This window comes from Eptatretus burgeri, chromosome 14, assembly GCF_056783735.1.
Source record: "Eptatretus burgeri isolate ZD-2024b chromosome 14, Ebu_testis_v1, whole genome shotgun sequence".
Taxonomy (NCBI): domain Eukaryota; kingdom Metazoa; phylum Chordata; class Myxini; order Myxiniformes; family Myxinidae; genus Eptatretus; species Eptatretus burgeri.
In genome coordinates, this window is record NC_140974.1 from 66430680 (window position 1) to 66453781 (window position 23102).

The 23102-nt window shown below is 45.1% G+C and overlaps 1 protein-coding gene across 7 annotated transcripts in view; it reads left to right on the forward strand.

Annotated features, from left to right (window-relative positions):
* LOC147013497 (liprin-alpha-2-like) overlaps positions 1 to 23102 on the forward strand; it is a 126781-nt gene that overhangs the window by 49117 nt on the left and 54562 nt on the right. For all 7 annotated transcript variants that reach the window (XM_085855332.1, XM_085855330.1, XM_085855335.1 and 4 more), the window contains 3 exons: positions 3576 to 3770; positions 12212 to 12358; positions 12554 to 12688. In XM_085855332.1, coding sequence (XP_085711458.1) covers positions 3576 to 3770; positions 12212 to 12358; positions 12554 to 12688 — 477 coding nt within the window. The remainder of the gene's footprint in view (positions 1 to 3575; positions 3771 to 12211; positions 12359 to 12553; positions 12689 to 23102) is intronic.

Genomic DNA, 23102 nt, shown 5'->3' on the forward strand with positions numbered 1-23102 from the left:
TGGCAAATCCTTGTGGAAAACCTGCTTCAGAGTGCAAAAGACCTCAGACTGTGGTGAAGATTTACATTCCGACAGGACAATGACCCCAAGCATACAGCCCAAGCAACACTGGAATTTATTCAGAACAAGAACGTGAAAGTCCTTGAGTGGCCCAGCCAAAGTCCACACTTGAATCCCATTGAGAATCGGTGGAAAGACTTGAAGATTGTTGTTCACTGACGCTCCCCATCCAACTTGACAGAGCTTGAGAAAATCCCCAAATCCAGATGTGCAAAACTGATACAGACACACCCAAGAAGACTCGAAGCTGTAATCGCTGCCAAAGGCGCTTCTACAAAGTATTGACTCAAGGGGTTGAATGATGATGAGAGTCATCACTTTCGACAAATCTCTCCCCTTCGTCGGTGTGTTCACTAAGCATTGTGCATTGTGCAATGGCTGCTGTGTTGTCCAATGCGAGACCCACAGTGTCTCCTGCAAACATCGCAGGTATTGGCTGTTCCTTGCGGAGGTGGACATTGGCAGGTTTTCCTTTCTTGCTTCCGCTGTCTCTTGATAGTAAGTTTCCCACATTCAAAGTGGTCCAGGCCTTTGAAGCAAATGTGGCTCCAAGCTGACTTGTTTGTGGCCTGATGTTCCCAGGTAGCAAATGGAATGGCACAAGACTTGAGTGTAGATTTAAGGACATCCTTATGGCGCTTCCTTTGTCCACCACGTGACCGTTTACCAAATTTAAGTTGGCCGTCGAAAATCGCTTTCAGGATTCTCTGGTGTTCCATGCGTGTGAGGTGTCCTAACCAGCCAGGGGTTGAATACTTATGCCTCAAGACGTTTTAGCTTTTGACTTTTGGGAAATCAAGTTGTGAAAATTTCTGAAAACATATTTTCACTTTGTCATTATGGGATATTTTGTGTAGATCGGTGACATATTTAAATTTAATCCATTTTAAATTCAGGCTGCAACACAAATAAGTGATAAAAGTCAAAGGGTGGGAATACTTTATGAAGGCACTGAATATATTCCCAGTAATTTACCCCATGCATGAGAAGTGAAAAGTGGGGTTAAGCAATTGGTTCAATGTCTGTCTGCCTTTTTATCCATCCGTCTGTCCACAAACATCATTTTATGATCAAGGAACAACTTGATTTCAATTGAAAGTTCTATTTTGAATGCTAATTGGAAAACAAACTTGTAGTTTAGTAGTACTTTGGCTCTGCATTTGTGGCAATTGCATATGCGCAGAGTGGAGTGAGTTACTTTCTATTACCCTGTCTGCCTGTCTGGCAGTCAAACCAAATTTATAATCATTCCAAACAGGAAACTTACTGTTTTTAAAGACGTCATAAAGGACACAAACAATAGGCATAAATAACTAATGTAACGTGTTAAATAAGGTGGTGTGAGAGAGACACTGCGTCAATGGTGCTAAACTTTCAGATTTTTTTTTTATACAACCTTTACAATCTTTATTTTATTACAATTTAACTATATACTTGAACACTTTAGAACACAAATTGCCTTCCTACCGCTTCCAAAACCTTTCCAGTTTTGCAGTACTTGGACTTGTTAAATAAGGTGTATAATGTATATACTGTATAACGGTGCTAAATTTCCTGATGTTTTTTTTAGTTTTTATATACAACCTCTAAAATCATTATTTTATTTTATTTGAATTATATACTTGGACACCGCAGGGTAAGATGTTATATGAACTCTCTAGTTTTCATTGTACAGTAATTTGGAATATATTTAGTGAGAAATAAAATAAGAGGCATTACTTTCATTCCAACACTCTTATTACTTTGAATAACTTTTATGCTCAATCTCGAGATTGAGTTCAAACATACAGAGAACAAGTGCTTGGAGACTGATTGAAAAATAAAATATGAAGCACAATCACTGAGTATCTATCTTTACTATAAAGCAAGAATGGTGTTTTTTTTTTTCACTAACTACTCAATTAAACGAGGCACATGTACACGGGAGCCCTGAGGATGGGAGAAAGGGTGGGGGTGTCGGGGACGAGGGGGTTCTCATGGGGTTTGTGTCACAACAAACTATTACTGAAAGTTATAAACAATATTACAAGGGTATAATGTGTGGCTGTAGAAACAGGTAACGATAGGTATCTAGGTAACAAGGAAATGAAACAACAACATTGAATGGACAAAAGGGTGTCATTGCCACACAAGAGGCAAAGTTTTCGAGCGAGCAAAAATGGGTATGGCACCCTTTTTAGAAAACATTTTTTGAGAATATGTACACCATGAAATATACTTTAATATATGTGTGCACTGACCTCTATCTCCTACTTCATTCCTGGCTCCTCTGTGGCAGACTGAAACATTTGCTTGTTAATGATGATTTCTCCAAACAATTTGACCATTCCTTGCAAGTTAAATGAAATGGGAAGTTGACGTTAAGTAATTGTATGTTTTATATATATATATATATATATATATATATATATATATATATATATATATATATATATATATATATATATATATATGTGGTTCACGGTACCACAAAATATTTAACGACATCTCAATTGTGGATGACATGGCAGCCATTTCCAAATGTTTCTCGTTGAAATGGTAGACAGCTTCATTGGCTGGTACTTTTCGGATGTTGGAAACCTTGTTTGTCTCAGAAAACTGGTGTATCACTGTATCTCACCCTCCTTTAAATGATTTGTGGATGCTAAGGTGTAATTGATGCAGTTTTGGGAGGGTTACTTTTAAATGATTATAATCTGTTACATATTACTGATTACATTTGCTTTTGCTAATCTAAAAGAGCGGTGTAATGGATTACATTCCTTGATTGTGGGGGTCAAGAGCTCCCCTTTTAAATGTTAAAATGAAAGCACATTCAGGTATAAGTGATGTTAAAGCTGCAATGTTATGGGCGATCTATGAAGAAGTATCTGTATGGGTCTCACTCTTCTCGGAAGTAATAGAGAGGAAGTCTTCAAGTTTTATTTTCATTAATGCTTGGCCTGAAGCTCCATGACCCCCCCCCCCCACTTTCCCTGAAAAACCTTTCTCAATTTCTACATTTGATTATAAATTACTTGGATTACTTTTTCCTGCTTTTGGTTAAGTACATTTACAAGTCAGCCAAAAGGTTTACTAGACGATCAAGCATGTTTGAAATGAGCCCTTCTAAAAAGATCCATACAGATTTGGTAGGTATTCGATGGGGATCTCATCAGATCTAATGAGAGGTTTTGGGAAGAGAGGAATTCAGCCTCACGATGATAGAGCTCAGACATATAAATGTAATATGAGTTCCAACGTTGCTGAGCAAAAACTGTGTAAATAAGTTTGTTTTGTTTCCCCTTCAATCTCCAACCTCGGTCTTGCACTTCCTATAAGCCATGTAAAAACAAAACCAAAAAAACAAACAAACTGTAAACCAGCTTATTTCAGTCCACTGCAAGGACGACTCAAGTCGAGGGGTGTTTGACAGACTCGCCACGCTTGCCAAACCATGGATTGGTGAGAGTGATAAACGAGCTCGGGGCTGCTGTGGGATGTTACATGGCGTTTGTGACCGTGTGGTGCTGCAGGGAGTGCCGTGGCACCGTGCGCAGGAACTGGAACAGCAAGCAGAACGACAGGCCAGGGAAGCGACGCAGCTGGCCGAACGTCTGGCTTCCTTGGCAGGAAGAGTGGCCGAGCTTGAGGCTCAGCTGGATGCTGCCAGAAAAGAACTAGCGAGGGCCGAGGAGGTCAACACGCGGCAACAGCGGGATCTACGTGAGGTATTGATTCTGAAGTAAATGACTTTAAAGATTTAAATATAGCTGAAATGTAAGACAAACATGCTGTCATATATTCAGCAGGGTCCTGCTGGCTTTTGATCATTATTGTTTAATTAACCATATTCTGTTCTGCCTTAAAATAACTACCTGTTCAACATTTCAAGTCTCACCAACATGGCATCAAAATTGTACACAAAATGTCAATTGATGCTGCAAAAATGTTTTGAGGCCTGGTCAGAATAATCATTGTGGGAAGTAAAACTGGGAGACAAATGAACTGAACAGCTGTTTTTGATGTTTAAGGTGACGACTGTGGAAAGTGAAAAAAACAAGGAAGTGGGTCTTTTGTGCATATTCATTGCAATGCATACTCAAAACTTTTTGGTCAACTCTCATAAAAAGCTGTGACATGACTTGCCACTGACTAATGTGGAAATTGCTACTTTTGTAACGAAAGGTTTGCTCCCGGCATCATTAACCCGATGGACGTCTGCCACTTTGTGTGTGCGGGATTGAAGAGCTGCGAAAATGCGGGAGGGGGAAGTGAGAAAAGAGGGATTAAGAGAGGTGGGGAGTTGATAGAAGAAATTATCTTCTCCTTTCGTATTCATTACATGATGTCGCACCATTTGCTGCTGATGCATTGTCCCCTGTAGATGAGAGCAGGAATTTGTAGTTTGTTCAGGGTACCGGCAATAGCCTGCCTACTCTTCGCAAAGGACACCATGGGATTTTTTTAATGTCCACCAACTAATACTGCAGACGGGATACCCATTTTAATATACAGTATATCCAAGGGACCCTGCTTGCGAAACACCAGGATGACAGTTTATAGTTGTGTCGGGATTCAAACCCAGACTAGACAGCTAAGAGGTAAATGTATGTTCATACCCCTGGGCCATCCTGCAAGGCATGTGGAAGAAATGATAGAAAATGAAAGCGAATTGTTGAAGGAATTGTGTGTCTGCTGGAGTTACAAATCCTGCCATTTATGCACACTTAATATTGAGATGATTCGTAGTGTAAATAACATGAAAGACCAAGTGTACATCCGACACGCAGTTTCAAAACCCTGCCTTCAGGCTGTGCATGCAGGTATATGTCCTTGGCTGTAATGTTTGCACCGCATTCAGGTGCTGGTTCTGATTGGACATTCAGTGGCGATAAAATAGTAGTAATGACTTCCCTGGTCCAAGCCAGGGTATCAGCTGTCAGGTTCAGCTGCCCCATTACTGGTGACAATAAAAATTCATGAAATGCTCACAAAGACCCCTTTTCCCCCACTCAGTGGAGAAAAAGGAAAAGACAAGATAAGATTGAAAATACGGATAATGATACATGGCAATAAATAACAAACAGAAAGAAAGAGGGGAGAATGCAAAATCTGCATCTTCCAAACAAATAAACAAAGAAAATGGATTGGACGGGAAAAGAACAGGAAATTGGAAAGTTATGTGCAGTTTGTCTTTCTCATATCACCTTACCTCAATACAACCATCATGTGGATATACATAAAAGCAAAATATAATTTGGTGACAAATATGACCAACAGGATGTTGCAGAAGTAGCGCACCTATCTCTGAGCTGCATCGTCTCGGTTTGATTCCCATCCCGACTACAAAATGTTGGATCGATGCTTCGTATCAGGAGGTCTTTCTGATGGGACAATAAATGGTGGGGTTGGGGGGGGGGAACTGTGTTAGCATTGCTTGTTGGTGGACGTTCAACATCTCACGAGTATTGTGATCAAGGGCAGATAAGTCATCGCTGGGTCTCCCTGAACAAAGTACAAATTCCTGCTCAAATCACCTTTGGTCCATCGTCAAGGCTTGGCCAGCTGGTTCCTGAAAGACTTGGGCCAAGAGATTTCCCAGGCTGGTCCCACAGGAAGGTGGGAATAATCGAGGCCGTCAAAGAAGTAGCAGTCCATAGTAGATTGAATGTCATCTCAATTTATCCCAGACATTGATGAGAATATTCTCGCATCACCATCACCGATGTGTGGAAATACACAAAAGCACAACATTAGCAAAATATAAACATTCCTACATGGAGACACTCACGCCTTGCACTCATGTTTCTTCTACATTGTATTTCTATTTATTTCTACAGGACGTAAGGCTCAGAGAGGAACACACACATTCACTCATGGAGGTGGACACTTTGAGACCTGATAGGTCTTCGTTCAATCTCCTAAAAATCCACTCACGTGTGGAAATAGCAACCAACAACAGCAGCTTTCACACACACACACACACACACACACACACACACACACACACACACACACACACACACACACACACACACACACACACACACACACACACACACACACACACACACACACACACACACACACACACACACACACACGAGCACACAGAGGTAGACACTTGGACACTTTGAGACTTGTGACCTGGGAGGGCTCCGTTCCACCTTCTGAAACTGGCATTTGTTGATAACAACCAATGACACACACATACACTTTTAATTATACAGTATCGGCTGTTCCTAAAATATTATGTAATTTAAAGGATTCCTGTGAATGTTGTTAATTTCACAACATCGTATTGTTACGGCTGTGGAAATTCGCAATACACCATAAAGGGTCCTTAGATCAGTTATGACGCTAAGTTCATGTGTAGTTAGCCCAAACCCGTTGTATCGAGGGAATATATGTGATCCATTCAGGCTGCGATTCTTCAGTTAGCCGTTTTTCTTTTGCTGTCGTTATTTTGGTGCAACAACACAACAACGAACATCGCCACAACCAACATCTCAACAATGACGCCATTCACACCATGACGCCACCTTCAACAACTACACCACCACCATCTTCGCCACTCGCCATTCAACGCGCACCGCGCGGTCACGATCTCCGCGGGACGGGAGCAAGGAGCGGGGTGGCAGCAGCAAGGGCGCGGAAAGACAACTCCCGCCCGAATTTCTCCCGCCTGAATCTTGAGCCGGATCGTTGTCGCGCTTGGTGAGAAGGGGGAGGGGTGGAGCAGTTCGCTCCCGATTGGGGGATACGCGGTGTGACGCGGCCAGGGAGGAGGAACGCCCCCCTTCGAGACTTTTCTGGAAACGCCGCGAAGGGTGGTGGAGCAAGGAACGGGGCGGAGCGTAGGGCGGGGCCCCGCCTTACAAAAAGGCGAGCGCAAGGCGGCTGGAGAGCTGGTCATCGAATTGGGTCTGGTTTTTGTCTTGGTCTTGCCTGGTCGGTGGTCCCAATTGTTGTTCCCGATTGTCGAGTCGGAGGATTGTCGGTGGCAGAGAGTCAGTTGGTGCGGTCTCGAGACCCTGCTGGTGGGCGGAGCGCCTGCAATCCCCCCCCCCCCCCGTCCGCACTGGGATAACGGCGAAAGCTCCGTCCTTTCGTTCCCGAACCCCGTTCGTGGCGTCGAACGGCGACACGTGCCGGCGCGAGGTACGAGCTCGCGGACCATGCCGGAGGGGCTCAGAGTTGAGGTCGCGCAAAGGAGGACTCGACGACACGCTCAGGGAAGTCTCGACTTCCTTTTCTTTTGGGGTTCTGTGTAAATGTGTGTGTGTGGCGCCAGTCCGTAAAGTAGAAACTGATTAAGTGCTCGTACATTGCCTTTTATTTGGTTGTAGCTCTGCATCGTTCCTTGCTTGTGTTTTCTTGCTTGACTGTATACGTGTATCGTTTTGTATAACTGTTGCCTATTAGAAATACGTGCTGCCTTGTGGCGTGAATAAATGTGCTTGTACAATTGTTCCCCATTTTGCTGCGTCTATTCCTTTGTTTGAATTTCCATCTTGCATCACGTAAGGAATTGATAGTGGGTGTAAGTTCCCGATAAATAATCTGAACCGTTGAGGTCGACGATAACTCCGCTCGGTTATCCCTGCAGTACGGAACGAGCCGCTTAAGCGGTTCGTGTCCGGATTCGACCTGCGGCGTGGTCCAACTCCTCGGTACGCTACCCGTGCGGGTACTTAGGTAAATCGACCATTCGGCGATCGGACCCTATTTCGCACGGGTAGAATGCGGACTGAGTTGTGGTGAGGTTAAACCCCCACCCGTGACTAGCTCTTGGCGTTGTTCCGAGAGGGTCACGACTGAATTGCACGTTCGGTGGGCGAAGCGGCCGCTATTGGTTAAACGCGGTCGTTCGCACGCAGGCGGGGCGTGAATTCGCAACAGTATATTCAACGTTATTTTAATTGTTAACCTCAAAACACAGTTCCCTTACCTTAAGTAAGAACCTTAACCTGCAAGTCATTGAATGGTTTCCCGACCGCACGGATCATCAGCTGGGCACCGTTCTTCCTCGAGGTTTCGATCCTTTCAGCCCAGAACCTCTCCAAACGGCAGATCCACAATATCATTTCCGTCCAGGCAGTCAGTCAATCCATCAATGTCACATCACTAATCAGACTCTACTCGCTAGCTCGGAGTTAACGTATTAACACAAAGTTATAACTCTCATCACACATTCTATTATATGATAATATATTAAATCATGCACATCTCACCTTAAATGTAACATGTCTACCAACAAACATGACCACCACACTCACATCTGGATCAAACAGTTATTCAAATATTCAAACAGCTTTTTTCATGCTGCCTTGTCTTCTAGCAACCACTGAAATTCATTTTCTAAAATGTCTGTAAAAAACTTTTTAAAATAATGTATTTATATAAATATCATATTAATAATATTTTTACTATTCTTATTGTTTTTCAATAATTCCATTTGGTGTCATTTTATGTTCTTAAAGAAAACTTGTTTTAATGTGCTAACTGTAGCTCCCTGTGTTAGCAAAAGTTTGACGAGTTGTTTTATCTATTGACAAGTTCAGTGCTGTGTGTGGTTGCTTTCACGGTCCTAATTATTTCACTTACAACTGCACCATAGAATATAGTTGTCTATGAAAGGCATTCACACAATACATCCATCCATCCATCGGGACCATACTCTGTGCAGAGCGTTGGTGCTGCCTAAGCAGTCTCCTTGGCTATTGGGCACAATCCTGGACGGGTCACGGCTCCGGCACAGGATACCAGTGAGCTGGTACTCATTTTGCCGACCTCAGAAGGATGACAGGCAGAGTCAACCCCACCTGGTTTTGAAACCAGGACCCCAGGATCTCAAGCCCACCACTCAAGCCATTAAGCCAACACCAGGCATATTCACACAATGTGGAACGGGAAAGGATCTCATTTATCAAAAAATTTTGTGTGAAATTTATTATTTTTGATATCAATTTGGATTCTGACCAGGTCACTCTACCCTGGACATGCTGCTTCTGCCCTCCCAACAAAGGATGAAGATCCTCAATGCCAGACATTAAATCAGATCCATCTCCGTCGACATATCGTGTGCTTTCGATACAGTCTGGCACCCTGCCCTGCTCACCAAACTCTCTTCCTATGGTATCCAAGGCCATCTGCACTCATGGCTCCCAGACTTCCTCTCCTGTCACAGTCAACGTGTGGCCCTAAATGGAGTTCTCTCATCCCCTCCTCCTGTCCAGGCTAGAGTTCCTCAAGGCAGTGTTCTGGGGCCTGTGATTTTTCTTGGTTTCATCAATAATCTCTCCGACACTGGAAAATTGTCTTTATCTCTTTGTTGATGACTGCACCCTCAGCCATACATCTGTCATCCCTCAGATCAGCAAGCATCAGCCTCTTCACTCTCTGCAGATCTAGATTATATCACAAGCTGGTCCAACATGGAGAACATGTCTTTCAATCCTGACAAATCTCACACTCTCATTATGTCTCTCCCAAAGGACAGTCTGGAACTTCTCCCCCCCCCCACCCCCAATCTACTTTCTCAACAATCCTCTTGAAGAACTCCTTTCATTCAAGTTTCTGGGTCTCACTATCTGCTATGATGTTTTCTGGGAAAGCCACATTTCCAACCTGGCCTCCAAAGCCAGTCGCCGACTGGGCATCCTCCGTCGTGCAAAGTCCTTCCTTGACACACCTGAACTCCTGACCACATGCAAAGCTTTCGTCTGCAGCCTGATGGAGTACTGCTCTCCGCTCTGGGCTGGTGCTCCTGCCTCTCACCTTTCTTGGCTTCACGCTGTGGAAACCAAGGCATTTAGGATCATTGGTATCTCCCGTGATGAGGCTGAGTCTTTGGGTCTCTCACTCTCACCAGAGGCAGGACGGTGGCCTTTCTGTCTTCTGTCTCTTGTCCGGCCTCACCCCCCCCCTCCCCTTGCTCTGTCTGCGATATGTCCCCCCATATCTCCACAGGGCGCTCAAGGTCCACCAACAACCCCCTGCTGGTAAAACTACCAAAATCAAGAATCTCTGCTCACCTTCAGTCTTTCATACCTCTTTTTTCCTGCCTTTGGAACAAACTCCCACACTCTCTTCAATACCACTCTTCCCTCCAGGTCTTCAAAACAGCTGTTTACCACCATCTCTTATCTTCCCCTTTCCAAAACCACGATCTTTTCTACCCACGTTAATCCACCCCAAACCTTACTCCTTCAAATTTCCTGCTTTCCTTCCTGAAAGTCCCTATCGTGTAAGGACCTGAAAGTCCCTTTAGTGTTCATCTTGTTTACCCTGTGTACCCTGCCCCATCCTTCTCCCTTCCACAGATCTAATATCTCTGTTCCCCACTGTTTTGTCCTTCCCTCTCCCACCCCTCTTGTCTTCTGCTCCCCTTGCCATACGTTCTGTGAGTTTGCACTCATATGAGCATCGACAATCTATCCAAAAAGTCCAAAATTACATGAGAAAATGCATAAGGTTCCTTCTTCAGAATACAAAGAACTAGATGCTGTAGTCCACCCATACTGTACCTTACTGTGTAGAAAAATCAAATTTCAACCCATGTGGGATCATACTGTGACTACAGTGTCATTTTAACCTGGGTTCATAGTGTTACATTTGTGGGGGAGGGGTACTAGTTTGACGGTGATTGGTGGAGGTCCTCAGGCCGGAGACTGGTAGAAGTCCTCGGGCCAGAGACTGGTGGAAGTCCTCGGGGTGATGATTGGTCAAAAGTCATGCGGCAAATATTGGTGCAAGGTCGTGGGACTGAGATCGATAAAACCCCCTGCTCTGTGGTTGGTCGGAGAGAAAGGAGGAAGAAGCTGACAGTAATCGTTGTTTCGCTCAGGCTGTGAATTTCTCAGCTGTCGGGCAGTTCGACCCTGCTGACCATGTGTCACTCACCAACCACCATCCTTTTGGCTCACTGAGTCTTCTCCCACGTGCTACCGTAATTTGTGGCCATCTCCTCCTTCTTTCCAGGTATCCCGCTGTGATCACAGGTCCACCTAACGCTCACATATCCTAGGAATACTTCTTCTGGGGAGACAGGTTTTAGATCATGTGAATTGCTTTATACATCTTGTCCTTGTGGAATCAATTCATTATTTATTTTGTAAGTAGTGGTGTACCTCTTGTTGCCCCCATTTTGTCGACTGAACAATCAGGTTTATTTGGGATCGCTGGAAAGTCAAATGATTGAAACTTTGTTCAATGAATGGTGTGGAATAATCATGCTAGTTCACAAGGTTGTGGCAGCCACTTGTGTAGACCTGTGAAGAAAGCTTCAGTTCGGCCATCTTTGTGCAATCGGCCAAGCGTGCGGCGGTGGCCGTTAGGAACCATTTCATTGCTTTTGCACCGCCATTGCACATGCGACAAAAGCTTGAGGTACTTTTTATTTTTTTCCATTAAAAAAAAGAAAAGAAAAGATTAATTGTTTAAGAAACTCTGTCTTTCTACTGTTTAATTGAGAATATGTTGGCAGTTTTATTTTTCAGCATTATTTCGATGATGTCAAGAATTGGGTTAGCCTGGTTTAGCTTTCCCATCCAATGTAAAATCCTATACACTGTGTTAATGTATGTCAAAACTGATTTTGACTGATAAAAAAGAATTTTTACCTGTGAGTAATCCACCTGGGATTCACCTGCAGGAATTGCCTCGGTGTGTGGTTGGCTTTTGACACTAAACCATATATTTTAGTCCTGCTGGCAGTTTTCAACCCGGCAGGTCCCATGCCAGAGGCCAAGCTCCATGTTTCCCATAGATAGTGTTTGTCTGCCGCTTGTTTTTAGTCAACATCTTTAATACTTCCCTTTGCACACTTTCTCAAAGCCCATTTCATCATGTGTGATGCTGTGCAACCCTTCCCTAGCTAATGCTAACAGTTGTGCCAAGTTCATTAAGTTTGTCAATTCTCATTAAAAGTTTACTTTACTTTTTTATAGTGATTGACGATCCCAAGGGACCTTGCACTGTACATAAGCAAGAGTTATAGGAGAAATTAATGTATTTTACACAAATTACATCTTCTTTGGAATATAATGTTCAGATCAAAACAGTCTAGTGAAGTGCTCAGATGGGAACGAGCGGCCAGTTAATTAATTCCAAGTCGAAACTAAACTCTTGGACTTGTCAATTTCCTGTCCTTCCCCTTGTTTTCAAGGCAATGGCCCAGAAGGAGGACATGGAGGAGCGAATAACCACACTGGAAAGGCGATATCTGGCTGCCCAGCGGGAGGCAACCTCTCTGCACGATCTCAATGATCGCCTGGAGTCTGAGGTTGCCACGCGAGATGCCCTACATCGGCAGGTGAGACATCCTCCACTCTCAGCTTTCCTCTGAGCTTTGACACCTGTGTTAAATCGACCCACAGAGATTTCAATATTTTTGTTATTTTTATTTTTTACTGTGAAGCAACAAAGGATTTCTAACTTCTTGGCTTCTTTGGTCAAGATGGCTAAGGGGTTAGGCCAAAAATTGGTGCTGTTTGTGATTGCCATGCAGAGTGAGGAAAGGGGAAGGCAGTTGTCAGAGCGATTGGAGTTGGCGGAGCAGCGGTTGCAGCAGACTCTGCGGAGGGCAGAGACCCTTCCAGAGGTGGAGGCAGAGTTAGCCCAACGTGTTGCAGCACTAAGCAAGGTAAGGCTGAAACGACTTTTAATTGAAAACGAGATATGACCGGCATTCAATGCTGGCATATTTTTAGACTCACCCGAAAGCGAGAGGGTGCGTTTGTGTCTATGTGTGTGACTGGCTATGTGTGTGACTGACTATGTGTATGTGCGTTGGTCAACTTTAATATAGCGCCCCAGGGGGTTTAGCTTAACAGAGCACCTTGGCTGTAAAAGGAGTCTCCGAGACAAACACCATGGCGAGAATTTGCATTATGAAACGCTCCACCTTATTTCGTATTCGTTTTATGTTGACCTTGTTGAATCATCGTGGTTCTAATTATATCCACTATATACAGCCATTTTGAATGGTACTGTATTGGAGAAATGAAAACACTTCTCAATAATTGATGGCAATTCATTCGCTTCTCGTTCACAGTTCATATATATATATATATATATATATATATATATATATATATATATATATATATATATATATATATATATATATATATATATATATATATATATATATATATATATGTCCCCAGTGACGGGAAAAGTTTAAGTTAATCTATCAATTTATATTGTTTCATATCTTTTAAAAAGTTTTATTTTGTTGCACTGAAAAAAATCCGGTCTTTTCCATTTGAGACCAATTGGTTGTCCTGTTTTCCAAAAATTGCTATATTGGTCACTTTGGCCTCAATTTGTGGCCTCAAAATGACCACTGAGGCTGTGGCCACATATAGCCCATATTACTTCCCACACAAAGTTGTAGCTTTGAAGATGCGACCTGTGTATGCTTTGAAGATGCGACCTGTGTATGAGAGAGAGAGAGAGAGAGAGAGAGAGAGAGAGAGAGAGAGAGAGAGAGAGAGAGAGAGAGAGAGAGAGAGAGAGAGAGAGAGAGAGAGAGAGAGAGAGAGAGAGAGAGAGAGAGAGAGAGAGAGAGAGAGAGAGAGAGAGAGAGAGAGAGAGAGAGAGAGAGAGAGAGAGAGAGAGAGAGAGAGAGAGAGAGAGAGAGAGAGAGAGAGAGAGAGAGAGATAGATAGATAGATAGATAGATAGATAGATAGATATATATATATATATATATATCTCTGGAAAAAATTAAGAGACCACTGCAAAATTATCAGTTTTTCTGGTTTTACTATTTTTGGTATGTGTTTGAGTAAAATGAACATTTTTGTTTTATTCTATAAACTACTGACAACATTTCTCCCAAATTCCGAATAAAAATATTGTCATTTCGAGCATTTATTTGCAGAAAATGACAACTGGTCAAAATAACAACAAAGATTCAGTGTTTTCAGACCTCAAATAATACAAACAAAACAAGTTCATATTCATTTTTAAAGAACACAATACTAATGTTTTAACTTAGGAAGAGTTCAGAAATCAATATTTTGTGGAACAACCCTGATTTTCAATCACAGCTTTCATGCGTCTTGGCATGCTCTCCATCAGTCCTTCACATTGCTGTTGGGTGACCTTATGCCACTCCTGGCGCAAAAATTCAAGCAGCTCGGCTTTGTTTGATGGCTTGTGACCATCCATCTTCCTCTTGATCACATTCCAGAGGTTTTCAATGGGTTCAGGTCTGGAGATTGGGCTGGCCATGACAGGGTCTTGATCTGATGGTCCTCCATCCACACCTTGATTGACCTGGCTGTGTGGCATGGAGCATTGTCCTGCTGGAAAAACCAATCTTCATAGTTGGGGAACATTGTCAGAGCAGAAGGAAGCAAGTGTTCTTCCAGGACAACCTTGTACGTGGCTTGATTCATGAGTCCTTCACAAAGACAAATCTGCCCGATTCCAGCCTTGCAGAAGCACCCCCAGATCATCACCGATCCTCCACCAAATTTCACAGTGGGTGTGAGACACTGTGGCTTGTAGGCCTCTCCAGGTCTCCGTCTAACCATTAGATGACCAGGTGTTGGGCAAAGCTGAAAATTGGACTCATCAGAGAAGATGACCTTACTCCAGTCCTCCACGGTCCAATCCTTATGGTATTTTGCAAACCTCAGCCTGGCTCTTCTTTGCTTCTCATTGATGAAGGGCTTTTTTTCTAGCTTTGCACGACTTCAGCCCTGCCCCTTGGAGCCCGTTTTGAACCGTCCTCGCCATGCACGTCACCCCAGCTGCCGTTTGCCATTCTTTTTGTAGGTCACTTGATGTCATCCTATGGTTGTCGAGTGACATTCGACTGAGTTGGCGGTCATCCCGGTCAGTGGAAAGTCGTTTTCGCCCTCTGCCAGTCTGTAGCTTTGTTGTCCCCAATGTCTGCTGCTTGACCTTGTTCTTATGAACCGCCGTCTTTGAAATTTTAAGGATGGAAGCAACGTGACGCTCACTGTATCCCTCTGCCACTGTATCCCTCACTCAAAACTTTTCTTTTCAACTCTTTTGGCATGGTCAATAGTTATTTTTTTGATTCCAATTACTTTTGAGGTACTACTAGCACTGTTTTTGCCATCCAGCTGGTCCTATTGCAAGAGGATAGTGATGACCACAGCAGTGGTTTTTATACGTTTCCTTGTTAAATAAGATTCGGTTCAGGTGATCAACTAATCAGTACCTCACTAAGTAGAATGAGGTGTGCCTGTGTTGGAATTCAACAGACACTGGAATGGAATGGCTGCCATACATGTAGAGATGCTGATTTAAAAATTTTTGGAGTGTTCTTATTTTTTTTCCAGAGCTGTGCATATATATTACGAATTTCGGCCCGCCCGGCGTGCGATCGGTCACGTAACTCAAATCGTGACCGCGTCGCCCACCGGAACGGACAATTCAGTCGTGATCCTCCGTGGAACTACCGCCAGGAGCTAGTCACGGGTGGGTCTTTCGACCACACCACAATCGTGCCAATCAGCCACCCATGCAGGATAGGGTTGTTCGCCAAACTCGACCTACCTAATTACCTGCGCGGGTAGTTAACCGGGCGATCGTACCTCGCTGCTGGCTGGCCGAGGACACGAACTGTTTTAGCGGTCCGTTCCGTGCTTCAGTGATAACCGAGCGGTGTTATCGCCGGCCCCGACGGACGTGATTATTTACCGGGTGCTTACACCCCTCTACCAATTCCTTCCGTGATGCAAGATGGAACTTTCAAACAAAGGAAAGGACGCAACAAAATGGGGAACAGTTCGACAAGCACATCTTTTGCACACTCAGACAAGGCAAGCACGTATTCGCAGCCATACAGTAAGAATGCAATTTACAGTCAAAGCAATGAAAGTAAGAATTACAACTGAATAAAGCAATGTTTATTTACATGCACTTTACAACAGTTTTGACTTTACAAGACACGGCGCCACAACACGCATTCACACAAAAGCAAAGGAAAGACCCCCTCATAGACAAGGGAGTCAGACTGGGCCCGTGGGCCTAATGCGCGTGGAACCTGGATGAGCGGCCAGGTCCACGAGACCGAAGGGTCCTACCCGCGCCCTTGTGGCGCGATGGCGGGCAAGCCGCAATGTCAGCGTAGCTGCGCCTGGCTTCGTGCCCCTGGCGTGGTCGGCGAGCTCTCTCCGGTGCTCCCCGTCTGCCTTTCCTGTTGGCTTCGAGCTCCGTCTCCCGACTCGACTGCCCTGCTGACACTGCAGACTTGACTTCTGCCGACACTCCGCCGCTGCCACTCCACTGCTCCCACTTGGTTCTCTGCCGACGTACTGCGCACCTTTCTTCTTCCGCGAGCTCGCGCTTATATAGCCCGGGGGAGGGGCGTCGATGCAAGTTTCTGGATCACAGCGGGTTCGGAGGCGGGGCTCTTCTACCCGATGCTCAGTCATTGGATGGATGAAAAGGGGGCGTGAAGCATTCCTGATCCGATTCTTGAGGCGAAATGAACGCATTCACAACCCATGGCCCGGCGTATGGTAGAAAGGCGGAGGTGGTGGGAGTTTGGTTGTTGGCAGGCATCGTTTGAGAATGGCGGTGAAGCGATGTTTGTGGGGTGGAGTTGTGGAGGTAAAGAGGCGAAGGTGGTGGGAGTTTGGTTGTTGGCGGGCATCGTTTGAGAATGGCGGTGAAGCGATGTTTGTGGGGTGGAGTTGTAGAGGTAAAGAGGCGAAGGTGGTGGGAGTTTGGTTGTTGGCGGGCGTCGTTTGAGAATGACGGTGAAGTGATGTTTGCGGGATAGAGTTGTGGAGGTAAAGAGGCAAAGGTGGTGGTGGCAATTTGGTTGCTGGGGTGCGTTGTTTGGTCCAAAATAACGATAGAGAAAAGAAAAACGGCTAACTCAAAGGATCGCAGCCCGGTGAACACGGAAATCCCTCTAAACAACGGTGGGGAAATCGAACTACACAATTACTTATCGTCATAACTGATCTCAGGACCCTTTATGGTGTATTGCGAATTTCCACAGCCGTAGCAATATATATATATATATATATATATATATATATATATATATATATATATATATATATATATATATATATATATATATATATCAATTTATATTGTTTCATATATATATTATATAATATATTTTCATGAACATTGTTGTGGGATAGGGGTCAGTGGCAAGAACAACCACGAGGTGGGGAAAGCTTGCGTCGTCTCCCACCAAACTCCCCGGACTTGTAGGCCGTTGCTCGGATAACTCCGCGAGCCGGCGGGTTGTTTAACCGACCGTGGAACGCCAATATCTCGACCGCGTGGCATAGGGTTATTTTGTCTAGATCCAATGTACCGAAGTAACCACGCGGTCTCGGCTACCGGGGATCCACGCCCTCGGAACGCCTGGCCGAACCGGATTCACTCTACCGGCAGCGGTAAAATTACACCGACTGACTACCACTTTGCCACCCACCTTTCCGGCTCGGATGCAGCCGAGCGGGCCTGCCCAGGACGTCCCGGCTACAATTGTCTGATTGCCGGGGATAAAACCCCGCCTAAACTCAGATCCGAACCATGCTGGACCAATGCAAGAAGGGACGGAAACGGACTGGGAACATTTCTAACAAGTTTTGTTTTCAGTAAAAGACAAAGGCAAGACTTAACATGAATGTGCAAGCAAGGAATATTAACAATGATCCAAAAACACTTATTCAGTTCTACTTACAGATGGGCCCACATGCAGACACACACACACAAATAAAAAGAAACCCAGAGTTCTTTATTGGATCCTTGCAGCCACGAAGAGAGACAAGCTGGGGGTCAGAGTTCGGATGGGTACCTGGCCGTCGGAGAAAGGGGGTACTCCGTGCTGCGGCACCTGACAATGGTCGCTGGTTTGGTCCCCAGTCGCACGTGTGGGACTCGAGGTTCGTGGCGGAGCTCGGGTGGTGAATGGCCGGGGTCCACGGAGGGGGGTCAGGGTCGCTCTTTCCTTTCCTTGTAGAGGGCGAGCAGAGACGCGTTCGCCGCCTTCACAACCTTCTGCTAAACCCTCCGCTTCAAAAGAACTGCACGCTCAACAACAACCTCATCGAAAACCTCCGAACAACCTTCGTAACAACCCCTTTGTGACAGCAAAACCTATCAAACTACGCTATCAGAGAATGCTCGAGGATTTTTTTGACCTCCCTCAATGGGGAGGGGCCCTTAGTGGAACACACATCGCTTGTCCGCCTTTGATTGGACAGGGTCCTACGGCCCACCCTTCCGGGGCGGGGCCTCTGCCCCTGCTAGGAAACCCCAGCCACTCTTCCACACAGGTTCATACTTGAAGAGTAACAGTATTAACGTTGCAAAAAGTCGTCGTGAAAGAGTTACGTCTGTGGAAGCCGAGAAACCGGAACCGCGAGATCTTGCCTTGGCACGTCAGGGTGCGAGAAGGCAGCTGGTTGTTGGTGGATCGTGATGGGCCGAGGGGTCATGCAGATGGGATGGTTGTTAGATAGCTTGTTGGATGTAATAACCTAACTAAAATAAATCGCAACGCACGCCTTTGATTTTCCCACTAGACAAAAGGAAGGGGATCTGACTACACACATACTTAACGACATAACTGACTTTTGGGGACATCTGTATGTTGAATGCACATTGTTTCCAGATCCGTAACAATATACAAATATATATATATATATATATATATATATATATATTGTATCAAATTTTTCTTCACAATGTTCTCCATTGTTGAGAAAAATGTACTATGTTTAAAAGTTCTGCCATTGGATAGTTTTGTGCATGTTAAGGCCAATTCTTGACAGTTTTGACGTAGATAAACCGGGGGTGAAGGATCTCGGGCACAATCTCTTTTCTGTTTCAGTTATCAGATATTTTCTTTATCTCTTATCTGATATCATATCATATCTGTTTTAATAAACCAGATCTTTTTGTGTACAAGTCTAGGCTCATGGAAGAGTGAGATTACGGAGGATAAAAGGCAACATAGTGACTGACAGCGGGACAACTGTTGGACACAAGGTGACCTAATAGGAAGAAGAGAGAAAATGGGGAAAGAAGGCTGGCAACCTGCAAGTAGTTTGAGAGAGAGAAAGAGAATGAATGAAGGAAGGGTTAATGAGGATAGGAATGATCATGGGTTGGGATGGAGTCAGGGGCGGACTGTGCAGTTGGACATTCGGGCACCGACCGAGGGCCCCCACCATCAAGGGACCCATGCTCTGAAAAAAAAAAAAGGTTTACGTTTTCAGAAATAGCAGAGGAAGGCAATTTTAGAACGTATGTTTAAACACAGTAGATTAATTGTTGAGGGTTGGAAGTCGATTTTTATCGAGTCCTGAAAAACATGCAGCAAAGTCATTTATTGCTGTTAAACATTTTACCTACTTTAAACAAATATTTACCACTGTTGAAGCTCCAGTTTGAAACTTTACAGAAAATGGCTATGAACCATAAATGTGTATTACGAAAAACTGGGTTTGTATCCTCTTTGTACAAAAAAATTTATTAACCATCTTTACTCGGATTTTTTTGCTCATCTTCGATAGTGTTCAACGGACGAGGCTGCGAATTGACTCGGTCGGACCGAACGTCTCGCTGTCTCCTTTATTTTAGATCATATGGCTGAAGTGACCGCTTGTTTTTCTCGGCAAAATGTTCAGGTAAATGGCGTGGAGAAATAATAATTTTGTCCGTGTGTGCATTTCATATAATCCGTTTCAGGCCATTTGCCTGGAACATTCCATGACGCTTTTGAGTGTAATGTATGTAATGTACTCTGCAACACGGGATGCGTCAAGTTTCTGCTTCGTAAATTAGTGTATTTGTTTTGAATTCATGGTCTCGTTATTATTCTACATATTTATGCACAAATGTTCGTTTTAGTAAACTATTATTTCACACTTAGTGTCATTCAAAAATTGGATCTCGGGGCCCCCGAAGACCCCTATTGCCCGAGGGTCCAGAATACCGTCAGTCAGCCTCTGGATGGGGTTTGATCTGAGGTGGTGTTGTACTGCTGACTGAAAGCCCTGATAGTGGGGCAACTTAGCATAACAATTGTGCATTTTGTGAGGAAAGCACCAAATTTGGCACACTAGTAGCCTATCATATTATGAACAGATTTGGGTATTGGGCCATCTCAAAAATTTTGATGGCAGTGGAAAATGGCTGCCACAGCCATCAGCGGTTGAATTTGGGATGGCCCAATATCCAAATCTGTTCATAATATGTTAGGCTACTAGTGTGCCAAATTTGGTGCTTTCCTCACAAAATGCACAATTGTTATGCTATATTTAGCTAAGTTGCCCCACTATGAAGGGAAGAGTGTGAGTGAATGTTGATAAAGGAGGTTCCACAAAGAGTGGAGTTGAGAAGTGAACCTGGATTTTGGGAGTTTCACAAGGAGGGTGCTACTGAGAAAATGTAGTTTTTAATTCTAATTTTAGATATCTTTATTTATATTATCCAAGATATCAGATGTTTTCTTTATGTTGCTTCATATATCAGATGTTTTGAGTAAAAATTTTTACAAATTTCAGATCTTATTTTCTCCCTTTTCAGGTATTGGATTGTCACTTCTGCCACCAAAGGTGGATGGAGGTTGTGTTTTCACCCCTGTCTGTTTGTCTGTGTGTCTGTGAGCAGGATATCTCAAAAAGTCAGACGGATTTGGACGAAATTTGGTGGACAGATTGGGTGTGTGACAAAGATGAATTGATTAGATTTTGGTGAATATCCGATCCGGATACTAGAATTTTAAAGTGATTCTTCACCATTCGAAGATGGAGCCAAAATCCATACACTGTGAAGCACAGGTCAGGTCAGGTATGGGAGCATGTGCCAGAACAGCGCGTCGCTGCGTCCACTTTCCGCCGGTACTCCAGGGGCCTCCGTCTGGCCATCCCCCAGGCAGATGCCAGGCCCATCCCCATCTCCTTGAGATGATGGTCAACCTGTTGCAACCATGAGGCACGTGGTCGACCCACTGACCTCCTCCACTCATGAGACTCCCTCGCTGAGAGAATCTGGTGAGCAGGATCAGAGTCAGGAAAACGAGCCACATGTCCATACAGCCGCAACTGACGCTCACGGACTATGCAGGTAACAAATCTCATCCGGGTCTCTCTCAGCAACCGCTCGTTGGACACAAAATCCGACCAGCGATAGCCAAGGATTCTCCGAAGAGACCTGGTACCAAAGGAATTGAGTCTCCGTCTCAGATCCTTGGTCAGAGTCCAAGTCTCGCACCCATAGAGCAAGACTGGAAGTACCAAGGACCTGAAGACTCGGACTTTCGTCCTCCCGCACAGGTACCGGCAGCGCCACACCCCATGATCCAGTGAATCCATGACTCCCCAGGCCCGACCCAGACGTCTATTGACCTCTGACTCGCAGCCAGCAGAGACATGAATATCACTGCCAAGGTAAGTGAATCTCTCCACGACCTCAACATCCTCACCACAAACAGACACAGACAAGACAGCAGCATCCAAGATGTCACCGAAAGCCTGGATCTTAGTTTTGACCCAAGAAACCCGTAATCCCAACGGCTCCGACTCCTCATTCAGCACCTCGAGGGCCCCCAAGAGGATGTCTAAAGTCTCCGCAAAGATGACTGCATCATCTGCAAAGTCAAGGTCCGAGATCTTGACATTCCCAAATGACGCACCGCAACTTGATCTCTCCGACATCCTCCCTAGAATCCAGTCCATACAAGTGCTGAAATGTGTGGGGGCAAGTACACATCCCTGACGAACTCCAGTAACAACTGGAAATAAGTCAGAGATGGTACCACCACACTTCACAGCACTCTCAGTACCAGAGTAGAATTCAGACACCAGATCGATCAGTTTTGGTGGCACCCCACGAAGACCAAGAATCCTCCAGAGGACATCCCGATTCACTGAATCGAACGCTTTACAGAGATCAACAAGCAAACAGCAAGCAGCCCCTGCCGAAACTCTCGTCTGCGTTCGGTGAGGACACGAAGTGCAAGGATACGGTCAATCGTTGACCTCTTTGGTGTAAAGCCTGACTGCTCTGGACGCTGGTGCTCAAGCAGATGGTGGCGAACCCTATCGAGAATTATCCGAGCAAAGACCTTGCCCGGCACTGAGAGCAGCGTCACCCCTCGGTAGTTGTTGCAGTCTTGGCGATCACCCTTCCCTTTCCAGAGAGGGACAACAAGGCCCCTCTTCCAGTCAGTTGGGATGATGCCTGTGTTCCAGGCAGAGCACAAAACTGCATGCAACGACACGAGTGCAGCATTTCCACCAGCCTTGAGAAGTTCGGCATGGATGCCACAGATCCCTGGAGCTTTGCCCCGTTTCAACTGGTTCACCGCAGCCCGTGTTTCCACAAGCGTAGGTGGACCACAGTTGATTCGAGGGTCAGCAACAGGGATTGTAACACCCTTGACGTCCAACTCGACAGTTGGGGGATCAGCCTGGTACAACCGCTCAAAGTAACCGGCCCAGCGGGCCTTCACTTCAGACTCCTCTGTAAAGAGCCTACCACTCTCTGCTCGAACTGTAGTGCTCCGAGGGATGGGCTTGGATGAACGTAATGCGCGAATTCCCCTGTAAGCGGGACGAGAATCACCTGTCCACAGGTGATGCTCTACCCCCTCACAGATTCCTCGCACATAGGCCTCCTTGTCCACCCTCGGTGCACGTACAGTTTTACGCCTCAGCTCCCTGAACAGCTCAGCTCTGCCATTCAGCCTGGCCCTGCGACTCTGGTCAATGGTATCCAGTGTCCCTTGAGAGACAAAATTCTTCTTTGCCCTGCGGTGAGCTCCAAGGCATCCACCGGCAACATCAAGGACGGTGGTCTTGAAGGCGCTCCACAACTCTTCAGGACCCCCCAAAGCACCCAGACCCCCCAAGTGTCCACTCAGCCTGTTCGCAAACTCCTCAGCTACTCTCTCATCCCTGAGCTTGGCAACATCCAGCCTCGGCTGGGATGGTACCATTCTCCAGGATTTAAGGTGCAGCTTTAGAGTTGCTACAACAAGCCTGTGGTCAGTATTGAGGAACTGAGCACTCTGGTAGACCCTGCAGTTCTGG